Source organism: Balaenoptera acutorostrata, chromosome 3 (assembly GCF_949987535.1).
Source record: "Balaenoptera acutorostrata chromosome 3, mBalAcu1.1, whole genome shotgun sequence".
Taxonomy (NCBI): Eukaryota; Metazoa; Chordata; class Mammalia; order Artiodactyla; family Balaenopteridae; genus Balaenoptera; species Balaenoptera acutorostrata.
Window position 1 is genome coordinate 11,256,552 of NC_080066.1, and position 20,210 is coordinate 11,276,761.

The 20,210-nt window shown below is 44.4% G+C and overlaps 1 protein-coding gene across 4 annotated transcripts in view; it reads left to right on the forward strand.

The window, feature by feature from the left end:
- The first annotated feature begins 6,135 nt into the window (after positions 1-6,135).
- Positions 6,136-20,210, forward strand: part of PRTFDC1 (phosphoribosyl transferase domain containing 1) — a 98,793-nt gene continuing 84,718 nt past the window's right edge. Inside the window, exons 1-2 of one of the 4 annotated variants that reach the window (XM_057543714.1) lie at positions 6,136-6,556; positions 14,631-14,737. In XM_057543714.1, coding sequence (XP_057399697.1) covers positions 6,509-6,556; positions 14,631-14,737 — 155 coding nt within the window. In that variant the 5' untranslated portion in view covers positions 6,136-6,508. Of the gene's footprint in view, positions 6,557-6,614; positions 7,168-8,088; positions 9,361-14,630; positions 14,738-20,210 lie in introns of those variants that run through there. The other 3 variants (XM_057543713.1, XM_007189889.3, XM_007189891.3) reach the window with 3 other exon arrangements.

Genomic DNA, 20,210 nt, shown 5'->3' on the forward strand with positions numbered 1-20,210 from the left:
TCACTTACATATAAAATCTAAAAAAGTAAACTCACAGAAGCAGAGAATAGAGTGGTAGTTTCTAAGGACTGAAGGTGTGGAGGTGGAAATTGGGAAATGATCAAAATGTACCAACTTTCAGTTATAAGACAAATAAGTTCTGACCATCTAATATACAGCACAGTGACTACAGTTAATAATACTATCTTGTACGCTTTACATTTGCTGAGAGAATAGATCTGAAGTGTTCTCACCACACACACACACACACACACACACACACACACACAAAGATAACTGTGTGATAACTATGGGGATGTGTTAATTAGCATGATTGTGGTAATCATTTCACAATGTATAAGTATATCTCAAGTTACCACGTTTTACACCTTAAATATACACAATTTTTATTTGTCAATTATACTCAATAAAGCCAGAACAAAAACAAAAAATTAAAATTAAAAGTTATGAACAGAATTACTAAAACTTAGCAAATTCGACCGTCTGTGAGTCAAGTTCAACTTGCCACGAATCCCACTGGTGCAGCTGAGGTAGTGAGTGTATTTAGAGATCCCGAGGTAGAAAACACAGAGGGAACTCAGTTCCTTCAAGTACAAACCACAGGACTATGAACATGGGCACTGCAATAGATTCCCATTGTCCTGGATGTGATAGCTCCTTAGAAGCAACCAGGAGCCCAGTATGCCCAGGCCCTTGTATGACTTGCTATATCACATCCCAACTTTGCCACTTGGTTCATCTGGATACCCTATATGCTGGCAGTGTCTCAAAGCAATGGTCTTTGGAAGCCACCGCACTATCACTGAAAGAGACCAAAAGGAAGTGCCACAATGAGATACCTTGCCTCTCTCTTGCTACTCTGAAGGCTGATCTTGTTCATAGCTGGGGGAAAAAAGAAAGTATGCATGGCAGAGGGAATGGGGGTGGGCATGGGGGTAAGTTCTTTGTCTTTTAGGACAAGTTCCATGTCAACTGGAAGGATGGCATAAATTGCAAAGTCATGGCCTTTCAGAGGTTGAGAAAGCCCTTAGCCATGTCCATTTAAGTTCTTTTTGCATATTTTTTTTAAAATTTATTTATTTATTTATTTTTGGCTGTGTTGGGTCTTTGTTTCTGTGCGAGGACTTTCTCTAGTTGTGGCGAGTGGGGGCCACTCTTAATCGCGGTGCGCGGGCCTTTCACTGTCACGGCCTCTCTGGTTGCGGAGCACAGGCTCCAGACGCGCAGGCTCAGTAGTTGTGGCTCACGGGCCTAGCCGCTCCGCGGCATGTGGGATCTTCCCTGATGAGGGCTCGAACCCATGTCCCCTGCATTGGCAGGCAGATTCTCAACCACTGCGCCACCAGGGAAGCCCGCATATTTTTAAAGAGGAAAAAAAAAAAAACCCAATGCATAGTTGGAAAACAATGTTATATTTTAAATATTTAGTCCTCTCAGATGTATCTTTAAGACCATATAAATTGCTTATTTCAAGATAACAAGTATAAATTTAAATAATTTATAATAATGCAATTTAAAAAAATTTTATAAAACACCCTCTAAAAAGGTTTGCATGGTACAAAATGTTTGGGAAACACTCCATTTTGCTACAGTCTTCTTGAATATTGACAGTGCAGGTTGGCATATTAAAGGCTTCCAGACATTCCACAAGATAGAAGGGTTTAGCTTTGCTTATCCCATTGTTTCTCAAGCCTAATGAGTCACAACATCTTTTTCAAGCATAAAGAAAAGTGAATCGAGGACTTCTCTGGTGGCGCAGTGGTTAAGAAATCTGCCTGCCAATGTAGGGGACACGGGTTCGAGCCCTGGTCCGGGAAGATCCCACATGCTGTGGAGCAACTAAGCCTGTGCACCACAACTACTGAGCCCGTGTGCCACAACTACTGAAGCCCGCGTGCCTAGAGCCTGTGCTCCGCAACAAGAGAAGCCACTGCAATAAGAAGCCCACGCACTGCAATGAAGAGTAGTTCCCGCTCATCGCAGCTAGAGAAAACCCGCGTGCAGCAACGAAACTCAACGCAGCCAGAAATAAATAAATAAATTTATTTTAAAAAAAGAAAAGTGAATCGAAACACACTTTGGGAAGTGTTTCTCTAGGTATGTCCGTGTCCAAATCTCTTTTTTCTTTCTCAGTCTCTTTTCCCATGTGAGACATCAGACCTCAAACTACTTCTCCCCAGCCTCTTTCCCAAGCTCCCTCCACCTCGACCCTAAAATACAACCCAGAACCTGGCAAGAACTGGATCAGTTCCTGAGATATTGCTGGTGGGTTTCGTATATCAACTCTGATCTGAAGAGAATCCATGTTCAGCCAAGAGAACATTCAGTTCCCATTCCACTTGGTCCTTAGTCTCCCCACACCAGCAAAAGTTTTCATCAACTAAGGTCTCCTTCTTGTTTTGTGTGTGTATGTGTGTGTGTGTGTGTGTGTGTGTGTGTGTGTGTGAAGTGGACATCTTTCCATTAGAAACTTGGCACTGGCTGAGGCACCAATTAATTTTGCATAAGCTGCCACTGCACCATTAGAGGCTAATCCGTTCATTCATAACCACAAGGTATTGTGTTAGGGTCATGTACATGACTTGTGCCTCCAGCACTATGGATTTATTTAGTCCTTAGCCTCTAGTTCCTGCAGCTGTGTCCTTTCAATGACTGCTTTATGGTGGCCAAGAGAGTTGAGGTCGCCTGCCAGGACTCTGAGATCTGGAGGAACACATGGACACATTATTCCTCTACTCTGAAGCTATCCAATTCCTGTTCCGGTCAGATGGGGAGATAGTGGGAGGATATCTCTGAAGCAGCCCAGCACTTACTGTTGATGATACTACTCATGCCTGACATTACTGCAAAAGAACGGGCAAATTTATCCTCCATGTTCTTCAGTGGAAGGTTAATTACCAGTGAAAGTGTAATAATGCAAAACATAATTCTGAATGTAGCTCCTGCGTTTCTTTGTAAGAACCGTTATGGAGCCGTTATTTTTTTTACTCTAAGACTACGCATTGGATCCAGTCTGCTTCAAACAAGAAGCCAGGAAAGAGGGCTTGCTATGCTAATTGAATACTAATTAGGCTTTTGCTTAAGTGGTTGTGTGTTACAATTATTTGCAACTATATTTTTTTCTGTATTTATGTTGAGGGGAAAAAAAAATACCTGAAAGGTAGCAAGGTTCTTACTTAGGCTGAATATCTGGAAGAAAGTATCTTGCCACTTTTTTTTTTTTTTTTTTTTTTGTACTTGTAACATTTGTAAAGGGTTTTGTTCTGCACTAAGAAAAAGCAAAATATCATCATCATTATTACTGGCCTTTGTTCACAATGGATTTCATCCAGACTCTAATCAGTTACTCTGTGACTAACAATCTGAGTCACTAAGTTTCACATGTTTATGGATTTCAACACAATTCCCAGGCCGAGCATTTTTTTGTTTATTTTCATGTTTCAGGATTCAAAAAACTAAATGCCCTTCCGGATTTCGAATCTGGTGTCACTGAGTGACTGGCTCTGAACAACTCAGCACATAGACTGAATCACTCCTTCAACAACAGATTAACACTGGCAAAAGGTCAAGAACTAACCAAACTGGCAAAAGGTTAGTATATACTTTTAGGACAAAGTCTTTAGCCTGGTGGAGAATTCAGGTAAACATAAATATTTGTGTTTACACCATGGTAATGGTACTAGACAGTTTCAGAATTGAAAATGCAGGAACCTCCAACTAAAAGGGGATTAAGAGAAGGACAAAAAAATGCAAGTATATTTACTGGTTATTAACTTTGTAAAGATCTACGTCTTTATCCTTACAGCTTCTTCAAGGGAGTATCAGAAAATGGACAATCTGAGCTAAAACATCCTTTTTTATGGAAAATTCCATTATTTTAATAATTTTCTCTTTCTACTGTATCCATTCTCATACCAGTCCCATCTTGTCCCTAGATTATAACTGTCCGTGGTTGGTCACCCTACACCCATCTTAAAAAGGCAATTACCCTGTCATTTTGCCCATCAAATAACTTTATAAACATCTGGTCACACATTGTCACAGCATCTCCAATTAATAACACCTTACAGTTTTATAGCACTCTTCAAAGGATTCTCTTGCATGTTAGCTCACGTTAATCTCATCTTCATATGCAGTAGAGCAGAAATGTATTGCCCCTCTTACCGATGAGAAAATTGAGGCATATTGATGGATGTAATTGGCTTAGCCTCAGTGGCTCACGTCATATGGATTATTGCTAGAAAAATCAGAATCCTGGTCTGAAGCCATTGCACTAGACACATAACAGAAATTTGAGATTTAAAAAGAATTTTTGCCTCTAAGTCCTCATATGCAAGATTAAGAGTAAAGTCTGGACAAATGATTTGTTATTCTTGGGTATCATCAGTTCTTGTAAATGCTATTTGTGATATCAAATGTATATTGTATTACATTAATGCTGTCCAAAGTATAGAAGTATAACTAGATCACACAAAATGTTATCAAAATATAAAAAGATAATAAATAAAACGAACTGAATTTTAAACGATTTGTGCGTCATTCTGTATCCTTCATAGGATGTCCTATGGGTCTCTACGGGATGTTCTTGAGTGTGCATTCTTACGATTCCTGTTGTCATTCAAGTAAGTGACTTTTTTTTTTTTCTATTGTGAACCTATTGGATTTTACATTTAATTAATGGCCTTTCTAAGGAAAGATTTATCTACCATTTCCTTTACATCTTCCACAGTGCCTGGGCTGGGCACACAATAGTAGCTTTTTGATTTCAGTAGAGCAGCTACATCTGTAACCTATTTTGAAGTTTCTTGTCCCTAAGGCCCATGTACCAGCACTGAGCCTCCTATGGGTAAATGTGATTTTGCAGCAGTAAGACAGTGGGATTCCTTAAGGCATGGTTGGTGAACCACTGCATCACACTCACCTGAGTGTCTTGGTGCAGATGTCTGAGTCTGAACACACAGCTTCTCCACCATAACCTACCGAGTAGGCGGGTGGCTGCCTCCCCAGAAGAGTCTTCTGAACTCTAAAGCTGGATCACCACTTTTCAGTTTCTGTAAGTTTTAATGACTTTGGTTGTGAAGATGCTTCCTGGGCCTGGCCTTTGACAATGAAAATAGAAGATGGTCCCTCACTTTTGAGAAAAGAGGTCAGACTATAAAAATGGCCCAAAACAAGGACGTCTGACACTTACTGAGAGAAAATGTTTACCTGTGCAAGAAACACTGTCACCCAGTTTATGGGAGCCAGTCCGCAAGCACAGCACCTAATTTCAGCAATCCACGGGGCTGCCTTCCTTCCACGTGCTGGCACTTAGCAGAGGACAAACAGGGCTGAGCACGGCCATGTCGGAATGACTAACATTTTTCCAACCCAGAGTGACATTACTGATTGGTAACTATTTTCCCCTCAAACCAAGCAAAATCAGCATTCCTCTCCCTCCCTTGTGCCAGAACCCGAAGATGAACAAAATAGTCTTTCGGAGGGGCCCGAGTTCTGCTCGGGGCTTCAAACCTGAGCGGGGCTGCAAAGGATGAGGCGGGAGGGAAAAGACCAGGGCAATGAATGCATATAAAGGGAGAGCAGGGCCCTTGAGGAACGGACAAAGAACGGGGACCCTCATTCCGGGGAAGGCTGGGATCAGGGGTTGAATTAACAAAGGATTCATAAAAGAAGGCTTCTGAATCTGAGAAGAGCGACGGCTTTAAGCTGCAGCCTGAAACAGTTAAAATCTGACCATACGTTCTTACAAACGTGGTAAAGTAGATGATGTGTCAAAACTTCTTTTTTTCGCCCTGAAAGGGGTAAAGGAAAGGCCCTATTTCCCAGTCCACATCCTGTAACCGCGGGCATGGTTCAGGGATGAGCCACCGCACGGCTCTTTCAAACGCCTGGCTGGGCAGTTCGAGGATTTTAAAAACACATCAGAGCTTCGCCCACAGCCGTACTTCGAGAATATCCTCTACCGCAGGCTCTTTCGCGGACTTACTTGGGATAAAGAGCGCCTAAAAGTCAGCAGGAAGGATTCAAGGACCTTGTCAGCCTGAAAGCTGGGACGACAGACCTAGGGAGGCGGGGGATCTGGGCACGCTTTCTGTTCCTGTAAAAACCGAGCCGCGGGCAGCCTGGGTCTCCCGGGTCCCCGCGGGGCTCGGGCTGGGGGCTCGCAGACGGGCGGTGGCCGCAGGGGGACCCGCGCGGGCGCCCGGGGGACGGCGCTCAGGTGGAGAGGACGCCGCTCTGCAGCTGCGCCCCGCGCCCCCGCCCCGGGCCCCGCCTCCCCGCCCCGCGCTCCGCGCCCGAGGAGCCGCCAGGGTTGGGGGCGCGGGCCGAGGCGCTGGAGCCGCGCCAGGCGTGGGGTCTTCGGCGCGCCGCGGCTTGGTCGCCCGGCGGCCCGGGGCGGGGCGGGCCCCCTCCCCCGCCCTCCCACCTCCCCCCACCCCCTCCCGGCCCGTCACCGTCCCGGCTCCTTCCCGCGCGCTTCTTTCCTTCCCGCTTTCCCCGGAGAAACATGGCCGGGAGCCGTGAGGAGGCGCCAGACTACGGGCGAGGCGTCGTGGTAAATGCAAACTCCGGTTTCGGGGCCGAGTCGCGCGCTCCCCGCCACTCCCTTGTTGGCACCCCTCCCCCCCCTTTTAGATTAAACGCCCGAAATGCATTCGGGAGAGAGCGGGCCACGGCTTTGTTCCTCCCTCGCGACGGGATCGCGTCCATCCTGCCCCTCCCCCAGTCTGACCCGCGCTTAACATCCCTTCACCCGGTGTCCTCAGTGTCCCCCCCTCCCGCCGCCAGGAATCCGCTACTCCCGCGTTAAGCCCGGGTGGTGCCGGCTCCCCACTCTCGCTGGCCACCGGGAGTCACCTCCGGGCGCCGGGCGGGCCTGCGAGGACCCCCGCGGGCCGCTCCTGTGGGCCTCCTTCCTCTCGTGCTCCCTCCTGACTCCTCCAGCGCGGGCTTCACGTGCTGTTTTCAGAAGGGATACTCAGAGCGCTCCGGGGCAGCCAGGAAGTAGAGGAGCTCTAGTGGACGGAGCTTGAGCTTGGAAACCCGGGCGAAGGCTCTTTCTGTGGGGCCTCTGCGCGGGCTCGGGACACGCTAGCGCCGTCGAGCGAGCCTCCGGTTCGGCAGAAGGGAAACAGCACGCTGGGCCCGCTGAGCCAGCTAGAGAGGGTGTGTACAGAGTAGCTAGTAGTGTGTCCGAATGAGAAGGTGGGGGAGGATGGGGTCCCAGACCAGAGCCTCTTTATCCCTGGGGATCCCTCGAAGTCAGCCAGCGCCCAGTGGGTACCCATCGCTCGGTGTCGTGGAATCAAATCTGGTCTTGGCCTATGGCGCCGGCTTCAGCTCGGTTTAGAATGGTCTCTATGGAAGGTGGTAGTTTTAACGCGTCAGGTTTAAAGTGACCCGGTGGTGAGGGTGCGGTGTGGGCTAACTTGCTACATTAAGAGTCTTTGTTCAGGGATCAGCCTCTAATGCACAGATAATCTGTGTGTGACGGGGAAGGGACTACAGGATAGGAGCGTTCTGCTAGGAAACATCTCACAGCCTAACCGATCTGTTCAGGTTGAACCGTGTTGCCCAGTATTAATTTCAAAGCCGGGCCTTTCCTTCTTAAAGGAGGAGTTCATTTATTTATTCATTCCACTCATGTTGACTGTCCTGCTGTGTTCCAGACCGTGTTCTAGGCTCTGGGGAAACAAAAAGCCCTGTGTTGGTGGAGCTCACATTCTAGAGGGGAACACAGGCAAGCAGTAAGAAAGCAAATACACAACGAAGATACTTTCAGAGAGTGATAACTGCAGTGAAAAGACAAGAGCAATGAGATGGAGAGTGGTTGGCGGAGGGCTGGGGATGCCGCTTTAGCTCAGGCAGAGCAGCCCCTCGGTGACATCTGAGCCAAGAGCTGAAGGCTAAGCAGGAGGTAGCCACGTGAAGACTCTGAAGAAGGGTCTTCCAGACAGCGCCTGCCAAGGGCAAAGAAATCATTACATTCTGAGAAGGAATCATGACATCCAGTTTACGCTTTAAAAAAAAAAAAAAGGATCATTCCAGTTGCCATGGAGAGGATGGTCAGGCCTAGACTTGGGGTGAGTTGGAGGGGGATGAAAATGTAAAAGGGGAAATCACTAAGTTCAATTCTGGGCAAGTTGAGTCTCTAGTACCTGTAAAGCCTATGGGTCAGGATGCACAGGAGGCAATTTGAAATTCCTGTTTGGAATTCAGGAGGGTGATTGGATAGATTTGGAAATTGTCAGCAAATAGAAAAATATCTGATGCTTGGCAGTGGATAGGGATGCCCAGTGAACATGGAGAAGAAATGTGAAACTATTGTTAAGGGTAGAAAGCCCCAAATGTAACAGGCCGAGTGTCTGGGAGAAGCCAGATAAGGAGACCAAGAATGAGTAGCAAAGTAGGAGAGAGCAGACGGGGTGGTAGGTGCCTAGGGAACAGAGTTTTGTGGAGGTGAGGAGGCTAAGAGGTCAGCAGCAGGGGCAGATGCCTCAGGAAGAGCAAGTGGCATCACGATGGAAAAGACAAAGCCATCAGTAGTGAGAATCTTTTAAACAACTATTTCATCAGTAGAACGGTTAAAGTATAGTACTAGTATCTAATAATAGATAGTCTTAAAAACGAATGAGGTCAGTCGATATGACTAATAGGAACGGTAGATTGTTAAAGTCTAAAAAGCAAATGATGGAACAGTAAGTAGCCCAATCTATCACTGTTAAAAGAAACTTTCTCAAAAGCAAGGTAATTTGGTGAAAGATGCAGGAAGGTAGTGAGAGGGTCCACCAAGGTTGGAAATAATCAAGGTATAATGGAGATCACCCCTGCCTTTATGTCATTCTCTCCAGTAGAACTTGGGATAATTACATTAATATCAAGTTGGATATGGGCAGGCAAGGCAAATTCAGAATGAATTCAAGGTGCTGATGGGAGGGTTGAGAGGAAAAGGAAAGCTCCAGAGGGTAGGTAATACGGGGAAAGCAGAGAACACTCAAGAATGGGTTGGAAAAAAATCAAAGGGAAATTTTAGTACCAGTGGAAAAGGGGGCAGGTAGTAATGGCAAGCATTTATTGAGCACTTACTATGTGGTTTTCCTGTATGATTCATTTAATCCTCACAAATCTTCGAGGCAGGGATATTATAATCCCCAGTTTACAGAGGAGGAAGCTGAGGCAATGATAAGCAGTCGCCAAGGTCACCTGATTAGCAAGTGGCAGAAGCAGGAGTTGAAGCCAGCTTTCCAGCACTGTGCTACATGGGAAGCTGTGCTTCTGGAGAAGAATCTGAACGGTGAGGCTGCTGTGGCGGATGGGATGTGGCTAAGGTGGACCGGAGGCGAAGTCGCTTGAGCTAAGGTAGGTGAAGTTACTACAAGATGGAGTAGCTAGAAGGATCATCAGGGCGTGTACTGGAGTGTCCAGAAATGAGGTGGAGAAGAGAAGTCTGAGTTGGTAGAAACTTGGTGATAAAGATGGCAAGGGACATAGAGCCAGATGACTTGAGCCTAAAACGAGAAATACAGTTCGTGCAAGAGAAGGGAAAATGAAGAGACTGAAGATGGCTCTTGCCTACAAATGGCTTTCAGTTTACTCGCGGAGGTAGGACATTAGTAGATTATTAACAGTAAATGGGAGCAGGTGCTAATTACCAAATCAGAGATGTAGACCCTGAGTTTAGAAACTTTGCTCAGGATAGACTGGCTACCAGTGTCCCCCATACCACGCCGCACACACACACGTCAGTTGGTATATCTTTGTTGCTTCTCAGGGAGAGAAAAGATTTCTCTACCTCTCTGGTCTTTGGGGATCAGGTTATTAGATATGGTTTACTTTTACAGAACCATTATCAAAGAAGCATAGTTAGTGCCTACACATGTGAGTTTGGTAGGAGTAAGGAGAAGAGAAAATCTGAAATGATTGTGCTTCTGTTATGGCATCTCCCTCCCCCTCCCCCCATGGAAACGACTTTACTAGATGTGAAGAGTTTCCCCTTCCGGGTATAGAGCCCCCCACAGAAGAGGAAGGCATGCAGATACAGGATGTTATTTGGTCTGTGGAGCCCCCCTTCATTCCCCTGGTAGCAGAACCTGGGACCCTTCTTTGAGGACACAGCTTCGACTCAGTTTCTCAACGTGTGGCTCTGAGGCATCCCTCACAGTGCACCCCCTTCCCTGGCTCTGGGGCTGGACCAGTGACCCCAGCTGGGCCAGTTGATGTTCTTGTCTGGGATTCCCAGAAGCAGAGCTGTGGGACGAGACACCCTTCCTCTCTAACAGTGGATGGGTGGATGTGAACCTGAAATTGGCGGCCACTGTGATCACTGCCTGAAGGAGAGAGTAGGGCCCAGGGTTTGGGGCTTAGCAGCAGAGAGGAGCCGAGGTTAGCTTTTTTTTTTTTTTTTTAAAGATGTTGATGCAAATACTTTAAAAAATTTTTTAAAAAAATTTTTGGTTGCTTTGGGTCTTCGTTGCTGCACGCGGGCTTTCTCTAGTCGCGGCGAGCAGGGGCTACTCTTGGTTGCAGTGTGCAGGCTTCTCATTGCGGTGGCTTCTCTTGTTGAGGAGCACGGGATCTAGGCGTGCGAGCTTCAGTAGTTGTGGCACGCGGGCTCAGTAGTAGTGGCTCGCGGGCTCTAGAGCGCAGGCTCAGTAGTTGTAGCTCGCGGGCTTAGTTGCTTCGCGGCATGTGGGATCTCCCCGGACCAGGGCTCGAACCCATGTTCCCTGCCTTGGCAGGCGGATTCTTAACCGCTGCGCCGCCAGGGAAGTCCCCCAAGATTAGCTTTTTGTATGTGTTTCCAAACTATTTTGCTCCCTAGGGGTTACAACTTGAAAAACAAGGCAAGAAATATTCTAAGCAAAAAATTTATTTCTGATGACTTAGAAAGAAGGTCTTCAGTATATCTTCCAATGGGGAAAAGAAAGTCCGAAGGAGTTCCGGGGTTTGCATGTGGTGTAAAATGGCTCAGTGTGTTTGTCACTTCCCCAGCTTGGCCATATTTTGCGTCTTTGAACAGAGAAGCCATTGTTCTGAATAAACTTAGAGCGTATTATCTGTGATACTGAAACTATTTAAAGACTTCTTGTTTTGATTTTTCAAAAAGCAGATGAAAAACATAATTATCTGCAGTTCCTAGCAGCCTCCATTCCTTCAGGTCTAGAACACATTTACAGTGCAATTTGCACGCACTATTAAGGATAAACCAGTGGTTCCCTCATTTCTAATTGTCTTTTATCTCTACAGTGAAAACTCACTATTTCAGACTCATTGGGAAATAGGCTGGTTTGGCTTATAGGATAGTTTTAGAGAAACACGTTTCTTGTACTTTGAAATTTACAGCTTTAACTAGGGTAATAAGACTTTGGCAGATAGGTTTAAAGCACTTCTTTAAATTAATTAACACACGTAATTTGTAAGTAAACTATTGATGTTTCAGTACATCTAACTGGTTAACATTTACTGCAGCGTTCTGTAGACCAGATACTGATGTAAGAGTTTTATATCCATTATCTATCTTATTTAGTCCTTGAAATAGCCATATGAGGTAGGCATCAGCTCCATTTTATAGATGAAAACACTGTGACCCAGAGAGGTTAAAATGCCCAAGGTCCAACAGCTAGTAAATTCACCCCCGGGTGTGTTAGACTTCTAATCCGTGCTCTTAACCATTACTCCGTGCTGCCTCTTAGCTACAGATTGCCAGTACAGTTTTTATATGTAGGTTTGTTCTGTCATTTTATCATTCTTTTCTTTTTGGGGGCGTCATTTATTAAGCATTTATTATATACCTGGAGATGTGCTAGGAATTCTAAGTACATTATCTGCTCTATCTTTTTATCCTCAAAACAACCCTGTCCATGGGTTTTATTGTGTCTTATTTAAAGGAGGGGGAAATGAGTCTCAAGTGTAATTTTCCTAACATCATAGTAAGTGTCAGAGCTGAGCCCTAGACCAGGGACTAGGGAGTGGTCTCAGATTCAGCCAGGCAGGGGGTTCTACAGGATTTCCGTGGTGGGAGGAGTGGCCACTAGTTCATGCCGCTGCCTCTGGGAGGGCTGCAAGAGGCAAGGTGGGTGGTGTGCGTGGTCTGGCAGGGGAGCCAGAAAGTGCTGTGCCCTTGGGTGATCTCCCTGGGGCCTGGTGCTGGTCAGGCTTCTCGTCTGGTCTTTGTCGTGGTCTGCTAGTGCATCTTCTGGAATCTCCTCACGTTCAGCTGGCGGTTCAGGCTCTGACCAGCCGTTGTGGTGTTGATGGTGACAGCAGGCCCCAGGAGTTCTCAGGGTGGAAGCCAGAGTTGCTCTGTGCAGATTCAACAGTTGCCACCAGCTGATTTGCTGGTCAAGGCAGAGCAGATGTGATGCTCTTCAGGTACGCAGATGACACATCATTTGACTGTCAGTCGGCCCACGGTAGGTAGGAATTTCTGGGGCCATGAACAGTGGTGCTCTTTATCACAAGGAGATAAACTGAGGGTTGGCTAACGTGTGGGTGGTGACTGTGCCATTTATTCACTCACTTAACATTTTTGAGCTCCTACCGTATTCCGGGTCAGGGTTCTGAGCACTGGCGTTTCAACAGTGAATGAGACAGACAAAGTCTCTACCAAAAGGAGCTAACATTCCAGTGGGAGGAGACAAGACAAAGCACACACTCAGACGTACATATGTCACAAGCAGTGGGAACACACTGAGCTCTGAGGGGCACCAGGAGTTTGGGAGACATGATCATAGAGCAGGAACAGTCAGCAAGGCCTCCAGGAAGAAGTGGGGCCTGACCTGAGTTTTTGTGGAAGATGCTGAGTTTGGGATACAGGGGTAGGGGGGACAGAGAGGGAGAGGGCATAGGTGCAAGACAAATGAGCAGAACACAGAGCTGGGAAGGATCCTGATTTGACTGGAGACCAATCTGAGGGCAGGAGGGGATGGTGTAGGCAGCTGGGCTGGGAAATTAGGATAGGTCTGCATTATGAAAGGCCCTGGAAGCTTACAGCTGCATGGAGGAGTCTGGTGGAAGTGTACGGGAGTAACCGGAAACCCAGAGCCCATTCAGCTGTGGTTTGTCTTGAGTGCCTAACACCTCCGTGTCACAGGTTTTCTGGATGACCTGAAAGTAAACGTAACTTGGTCTTCACCATCATTTACCTCTCCCGCATCTTCGCTATCTAACCATCAGACTTGCGCATCCTGTCCTAAGCAAGAGGAAGACTTGCTAGCAGTCTGTCCGCTATCTGAATATACCAGTTTTCTGGAGCAGTCGGCTCCCAACAGGACTGACTTACGTTCCCACCATAGCACAGCCTTTTTTTTTTTTTTTTTTTAATTTTTATTTATTTATTTATTTTATTTTCGGCTGTGTTGGGTCTTCGTTTCTGTGCGAGGGCTTTCTCTAGTTGCGGCAAGTGAGGGCCACTCTTCATCGCGGTGTGGGGGCCTCTCATTATCACGGCCTCTCCCGTTGTGGAGCACAGGCTCCAGACGCGCAGGCTCAGTAATTGTGGCTCACGGGCCCAGTTGCTCCGCGGCATGTGGCATCTTCCCAGACCAGGGCTCGAACCCATGTCCCCTGCACTGGCAGGCAGACTCTCAACCACTGCGCCACCAGGGAAGCCCAGCACAGCCTTTTGAAGTCTTTACTGTAATGACCCGACCACTCAGAAGTTTGGGTCCACAATAATCCCAGGAGACATGTACTTTTAGTAGGTAATCTTTCCCAGGCAGATGAGGTGATTACAGTGCACAGACATGTAAGAGTATATATAATAATATATTATAATAATGTGGGGCGATCCCGTCTCCGTCAGTAGACAGCCAGACCTCGGAGATATGGTGGGTTCGCTTCCAGGCCACCAAAATAAAGCAAGTATCGCAATAATGAGTCACAAATTATTTTGGTTTCCCAGTGCATATAAAAGTTATGTTTACACTACACCATGCAATAGCATTGTCTAAAAAAACAATGTACACACCTTAATTTAAAAATACTTTATTCCTAAAAAATGCTGAGCATCATCTGACAACACAAGGTTGCCATAAACCTTCAATTTGTAAAAAGCATACCATCTGCAAAGCACAATAAAAGGTGTGCCTGTAATTAGAAACATAATTTTACTTATAATATATTCATGATAGTATTTGTAATTTAGATATAAATTGTATATTTACATATGTGCACTCTTACAAACAATGCTATCAGGTTAGCTGTAAGACATTAAGTTGGTATTTTATCTTGTGATGCCAAAAGTCAGGAATGGAGTTCCCTGTTCACTTCAGTAGGTCCTTCGTCAGGTTACGTGAAACAAATTACCTTGTCCCACCTGGCTTCTCATAGGTTGACGGAATATAATTTTTTTAAAAATTTATTTGGCTGTACCAGGTCTTAGTTGCGGCTTGCGGGAACTAGTTCCCTGACCAGGGATCGAACCCAGGTCCTCTGCGTTGGGAGCGCGGAGTCTTAACTGCTGCACCACCAGGGAAGTCCTACAGAATATAATTTGATGCCATATGGATTATCAGACCTAGTCTGTTTTCAATATTATTCTTTTTTTCAAAGGATGCTCTTGTTTATTTATGTTTCTTAAAATAAATTTCCAATGAAAAATATTGTAACCAAGATAATTTGATTTGCAGATTATGGACGACTGGCCAGGGTATGACTTGAATTTGTTCACGTACCCACAGCACTATTACGGAGATTTGGACTATGTCCTCATCCCTCACGGCATCGTTGTGGACAGGTGAGTGTTCTTTGCCGTGTAAGTTTTGTCTAGCCCTCTCTTGTGTGAGTCATACGGTACACTTGGGGACCCTATTCCTGAGTCTCTTCTATATAATGGTACACAGAACTTTTATACTGCAGAGAATTTGGAATAAAATAAATCTGTGCTTTACATGAACTATTTACTGGGATATTTGTTCAGGGGAAATGGTGAGAAGGCTATACATATGGAAGGTGTTACATCACAAGTAACATCCTCAAAATAACAATGTCCTGTACAAACTGATGAAAATGAGCGTTGGGAAAGCGTTTATCTCACGTTTTTCACAGACTCTTAACCAGGGACAGTTAAGAGGTGACCTTTGCTTTCACAGGCCTCACCCCTGAAGGCTTTTCCTGCGACTTGTGTTTATCTCAAATAAGTCATTTCTCACAGGTCGGCCAGTCTGTGCACAATTACGTTTTCAGTGGTAATGTTTTAGAAATAGAAATATTTGCAGCTTAAAAATAGCAGCACAGAACTGTTTCTCGAGTAGTGTTTCTAGTTCTTTTGGACCCGTCGACATAGATATCCTCTGGCTCCTTCCTAGCCGATTGGCTTTTCGAAAGCCAACATTTTCTCTCCTGTTCTAAGCCCCTAAGTCACCCTCATTGGTTTTTTGGTTTTCAGAGAGCCCCCTCCAGTTCAGCCCACCACAGGCTTCAGGATTGATAGGTCCTATCCCTTTAACAAAGCTTCCTTAATGCCCGGACTCTTGCCTTTCCATGGACCTCTAATTTCTTGTACAAAGATCAAGTACTTAAGCCTTCACATTTATATGAAAAGCAAGCTTCATGGATTTCAGACTCAGAAATTGGGGTGGGAGAGGCTCTGAGAAGCAGGAGCAAACTGAGACTTTGGGCTCCGCACTCTCCCCTTTTCCTTAAGCCGTTGTATTTCTGCCTCTATTTTTTTAAGCTGTTATATTCTTCTGAGTTAAAATTTAACTTGTAAAATAGATCCTCAGCCAAAGGAAAGTTTGAAAAGCGCTGGATGGTCACTATTCCCAGGATATTATCTTTCCATCAGTGCCTGTCTGTAAGCAAAAGGAAATGTCATTCTCTCACTCACATTCTAAGATTTTCCACTGGATAAGATCTGCACATTGTGTATTCTCTCAAACTATAGTATATTATTAAAATAAGGTCTAGTTTGTGGTTTCTCACAGCCTCAGGTGGCCTTCCATGGTATACAAGTTTTGATCCTTGGAAGGAAAAAAGGTTCTGTGATGAAATAAATGTAAGAAATTTGACATCTCCCAACTTGCTAAACCTCTGTGTTGGCAATTCGTATTAAAGATACAGATTCCTGCAAAGAAAAAGGGAGGGGTAGGGAAGAAATCTGCTTGACTTTAGCAGTTAAAGCACCTTTTTTGTGTAGTGGGTGTCTTTGTACTCAGTTCACTTCTTAATAACTCTCAGAAGCATTTTCTCTTCACACGAGTTTGGGAACCCCTGGTTTAAACAAATTCCTGCTTTTCTCATCTGAAAATTAATTTATGACTTAAGTTAATTGCATCCTGATTTAGTACACGATTGAATCCTGGTAAGGTTACCAGTTCCCTCTACAGGACACTTACCCAGTGAACTTGTAAAAATGCATAATCTTAAGCTTTATGTCTAGAAATTCTGATTCAGTGGTCTGGAGTGGCGTCCCAAGAATGCCCCTTCCCACCTTTAAAAATGAATTTATTAAGATATAATTTACATACTACAAAAGTCACCCATTGTAGGTAAATGACTCAATGATTTTTGGTACATTTTTATGGTTCGGCAACCATCACCACCATCGTTTTACAATATTTCTATCATCACCAAAAGTTTGTTGTCAATCTCTGCTCCTACCCCCACCATCAGGCAATCACTAATCTGATTTCTTTCTCTATAAATTTGTCTTTTCTGAGCACTTCATATAAATTAAATCATACAATATCTGATTATTGACTCATCAGTTGATGGACGTTTAGATTTCTAGTTTTTGGCTATTGTGAATAATGCTTCCATGAACATTCATGTATAAGTCTTTGTGTGGACATATCTTTTCATTTCTCTTGGAGAGGAATTCTGAGTTTCATGGTAAGTTTAAGAAACTGCCAATTATTTTCCAAAGTGGCTACACCATTTTACATTCCCACCAGCAGTGTTTGAGGGTTCCAGTTTCTCCACATACTTGCCAACATTTAGTATTGTTTGTCCTTTTAATTATAGCCATTCTAGTGGATATATAAAGGTATTTCACTGTGGTTTAAATTTGCATTTTCCTAATGATTAGTATGCTCGTTAGCTATTCATACATCTTCTTTGGACAGATGCCTGTTTAAGTCTTTTGCTAATTTTGCAGTTGGGTTGTTTCTCTTCTTATTGAGTTGTAAGAGTTCTTTATATATTCTGGACACAAGTCCTTTATCAGACATATGATTTGCAAATATTTCCCACTAGTATGTGCCTTGTCTTTTCATTTTATTATTGATATCTTTTAAGGAGAATGTTGGGTGAAGTATTCTACAAATGTCAGCCAGGTCCAGTTGGTATATGGTACTGTTCCTTTCAACTATATCCTTACTGGTTTTCTGCCTTGTTGGATCTGTCAAGTACTGAGAGAGGGGTGTTGAAGTCTCTAACTGCAATAGTGGATTCATCTACTTCTTACAGTTCTATCAATTTTTTGGTACTCTGTTGTTGGGTGCAGATGCATGAAGGACTGTTATGTCTTCCTGGAGAATGGACCTCTTTTTAATACACTAATGTCAGCCTTTATTCCTGACAATTTCTTTGCTCTGAGGTCTGCTTTGTCTGAAATTGATACAGCTACTCCAGCTTTCTTTGGATTATGTTAGCATGGTACATCTTTCTCAACCCCTTTAATCTATCTGTGTCTTCATATTTAAAATGAATTTCTGGTGGACAACATACATTAGGGTGTTTTTTGGATCCACTCTGACAGTCTCTGCCTTTAATTGGTGTGTTTTGACAATTCACGTTTAAAGTGATGATTGATATACTTGGTTTAATCTCTACCATATTAGTAACTATTTCCTATTCATTGCCCTTCTTATTTTTTTAAAATAAATTTATTTATATATTTATTTATTTTTGGCTGCATTGGGTCTTCGCTGTTGCACGTGGGCTTTCTCTAGTTGCGGCAAGCTGGGGCTACTCTTCGTTGCGGTGCGTGGGCTTCTCATTGCGGTGGCTTCTCTTGTTGCAGAGCACGGGCCCTAGGCACGCGGGCTTCAGTAGTTGTGGCACGTGGGCTCAGTAGTTGTGGCTCGTGGGCTCTAGAGCGCAGGCTCAGTAGTTGTGGCTCACGGGCTTAGTTGCCCCACCGGCATGTGGGATCTTCCCGGACCAGGGCTCGAACCCGTGTTCCCTGCATTGACAGGCGGATTCTTAAGCACTGCGCCACCAGGGAAGCCCCTGCCCTTGTTCTTTGTTTCTTTTTTTGTCTGCCAGTCTGTGAAAACTGTCTACCCCACAATGTGTAGCCTCTGATGATGTGTAGTTTATTTTTCTTGTTTTTCCTTTTAAGTTTTGCTCACCAGAGTTCATGCTTGTGTCTGAATAGCTTAATCTTCAGCCTAAGATTGGGTAGAGATTGTACTCAAACACCTTGAGCCAGGGAGGCTTCCACTCTTTGCTGATGAATGTGTGTGGGAGCCTGGCAAGCACATTCAAATTTCCAGCCTTTTTCAAGCCTTCCTTGGCTTTTACTTTCCACTGAGCTTTCCTGTGTCTCTGCCACACAGGCTTACGGGCTCCACCATCCAGGGATGTGTGGTGGCCTGGGCCCACACTAGTCTCTGCAGTGCATATGCACGGCTTCCGGTCAACTTGGGATATGTGGAGAGTTTATTATCTGCCCCTCTCCCATGACTGTAACCTCCCGGAACTCTCTACTAAATCTGTGACTAGTCTGCCAGGTAGTTGCTCAAACAGGACTGCAACTTCAGGATAACGGGGCCCCTGGCCCTCCCTGTTGGCATGCTACCAAGATGGCCTTGTTAACTGACGGTGCTCCCCATCGGGTGAGCAGTGCCCCACCCTGCTTGACTACCTGGTTGAACGGTAGAGCAGATTGGGGGCCAGGGAGAGGGGACCATTCTCAGACAAGAATACCACAGATCTGTGCTGTTTCTACCCAGTGTTCAGTGTTTTCATGAATAAATGATTCTCAGTTTGGTGCATGCCTTTGGTTGATTTCCAGAGCGCTGAAATGGTTGCTTTTGACAGTTTTGTCCGACTTTCTACTTTCTTTTTGTGAAGAGGATGTGTTGACCTCCTCACTGCATCATGCTGGAAACAAGTGTCCCTTTTTATAGAATATCTGGCATGCTGGGGACTTTCCTGGCAGTCCAGTGGTTAAGACTTCGCCTTCCAATGCAGGGGGTTCAACTTCGATCCCTGGTTGGGGAGCTAAGGTTCCACATGCCTCATGGCCAAGAAACCCAAAACATAAAACAGAAGCAGTATTGTAACAAATTCAATAAAGACTTTAAAAATGGTCCACAACAAAAAAAATCTTTAAAAAAAAAAAAAAAGAATATTTGGCATGCTGATGTACATGTTTCGTTGATCATATTTTGAGAAACATGACCTGAAACCATGGTTGTCATTTTATATGTATATGTATGCACATATACACACACAAATAAAAAACCTATAAAAATATATAAAGTGAAGTATATACTTAGAAGTATATATACTTAGAAGTATATATATTATATATATATATACTTAAAAGTATATATATTATATATATATATATACTTAGAAGTATATACTTAGAAGTATAGAAGTATGTAGAAGTATATACTTAGAAGTATATATATTACATATTTAGAACATATGTGATATAATATTTTATTTTTTCACATCATTCACTTCATCTGTTTTAAATCTAATTCAGTTTGAGGTGCCAGTGGGAATATTTTAAAAAGTGTGCACCTTAGATCCTACCTCCATTCAAGGTTTTAGTGTTGTATGGGTGTATGGGCAATGGACTTCCACATATGAAACAATGAGAAAAAATACAATGACAGTTCCACATTAGGTGTTGGGTGCCAGCCCAAGGCTGCATCATTGTAGAACTTCAGGAGACACCATTCAAACTATGATCTGTGGAGACGGTGTCCACTGAGATTGTCTGGAGCACCTTTCATATAGGTTACGTGTTATCTTCATCAAATATAAGTCAAATATTATTCTTTCGATAGTTATTATGGTCTTGACTTTTCCTCCAGTCTCGTCTAATGTGGTCAGGTGGGTGAGTCATTCTCCATTTCCTTTTTCTCTGCTTTAAAGGGAACGTAATATCACCACATACCATCATAGCCTTGTTAAAGCTAACAACCAGGCTCTGTAGTGATCAAATAATAGCCTTCGTGATCTTTGACATCATATTTCACACCTTAATCATTTTTTGTGATGCAGAGGAGCAAAAATGTGTGATTGAT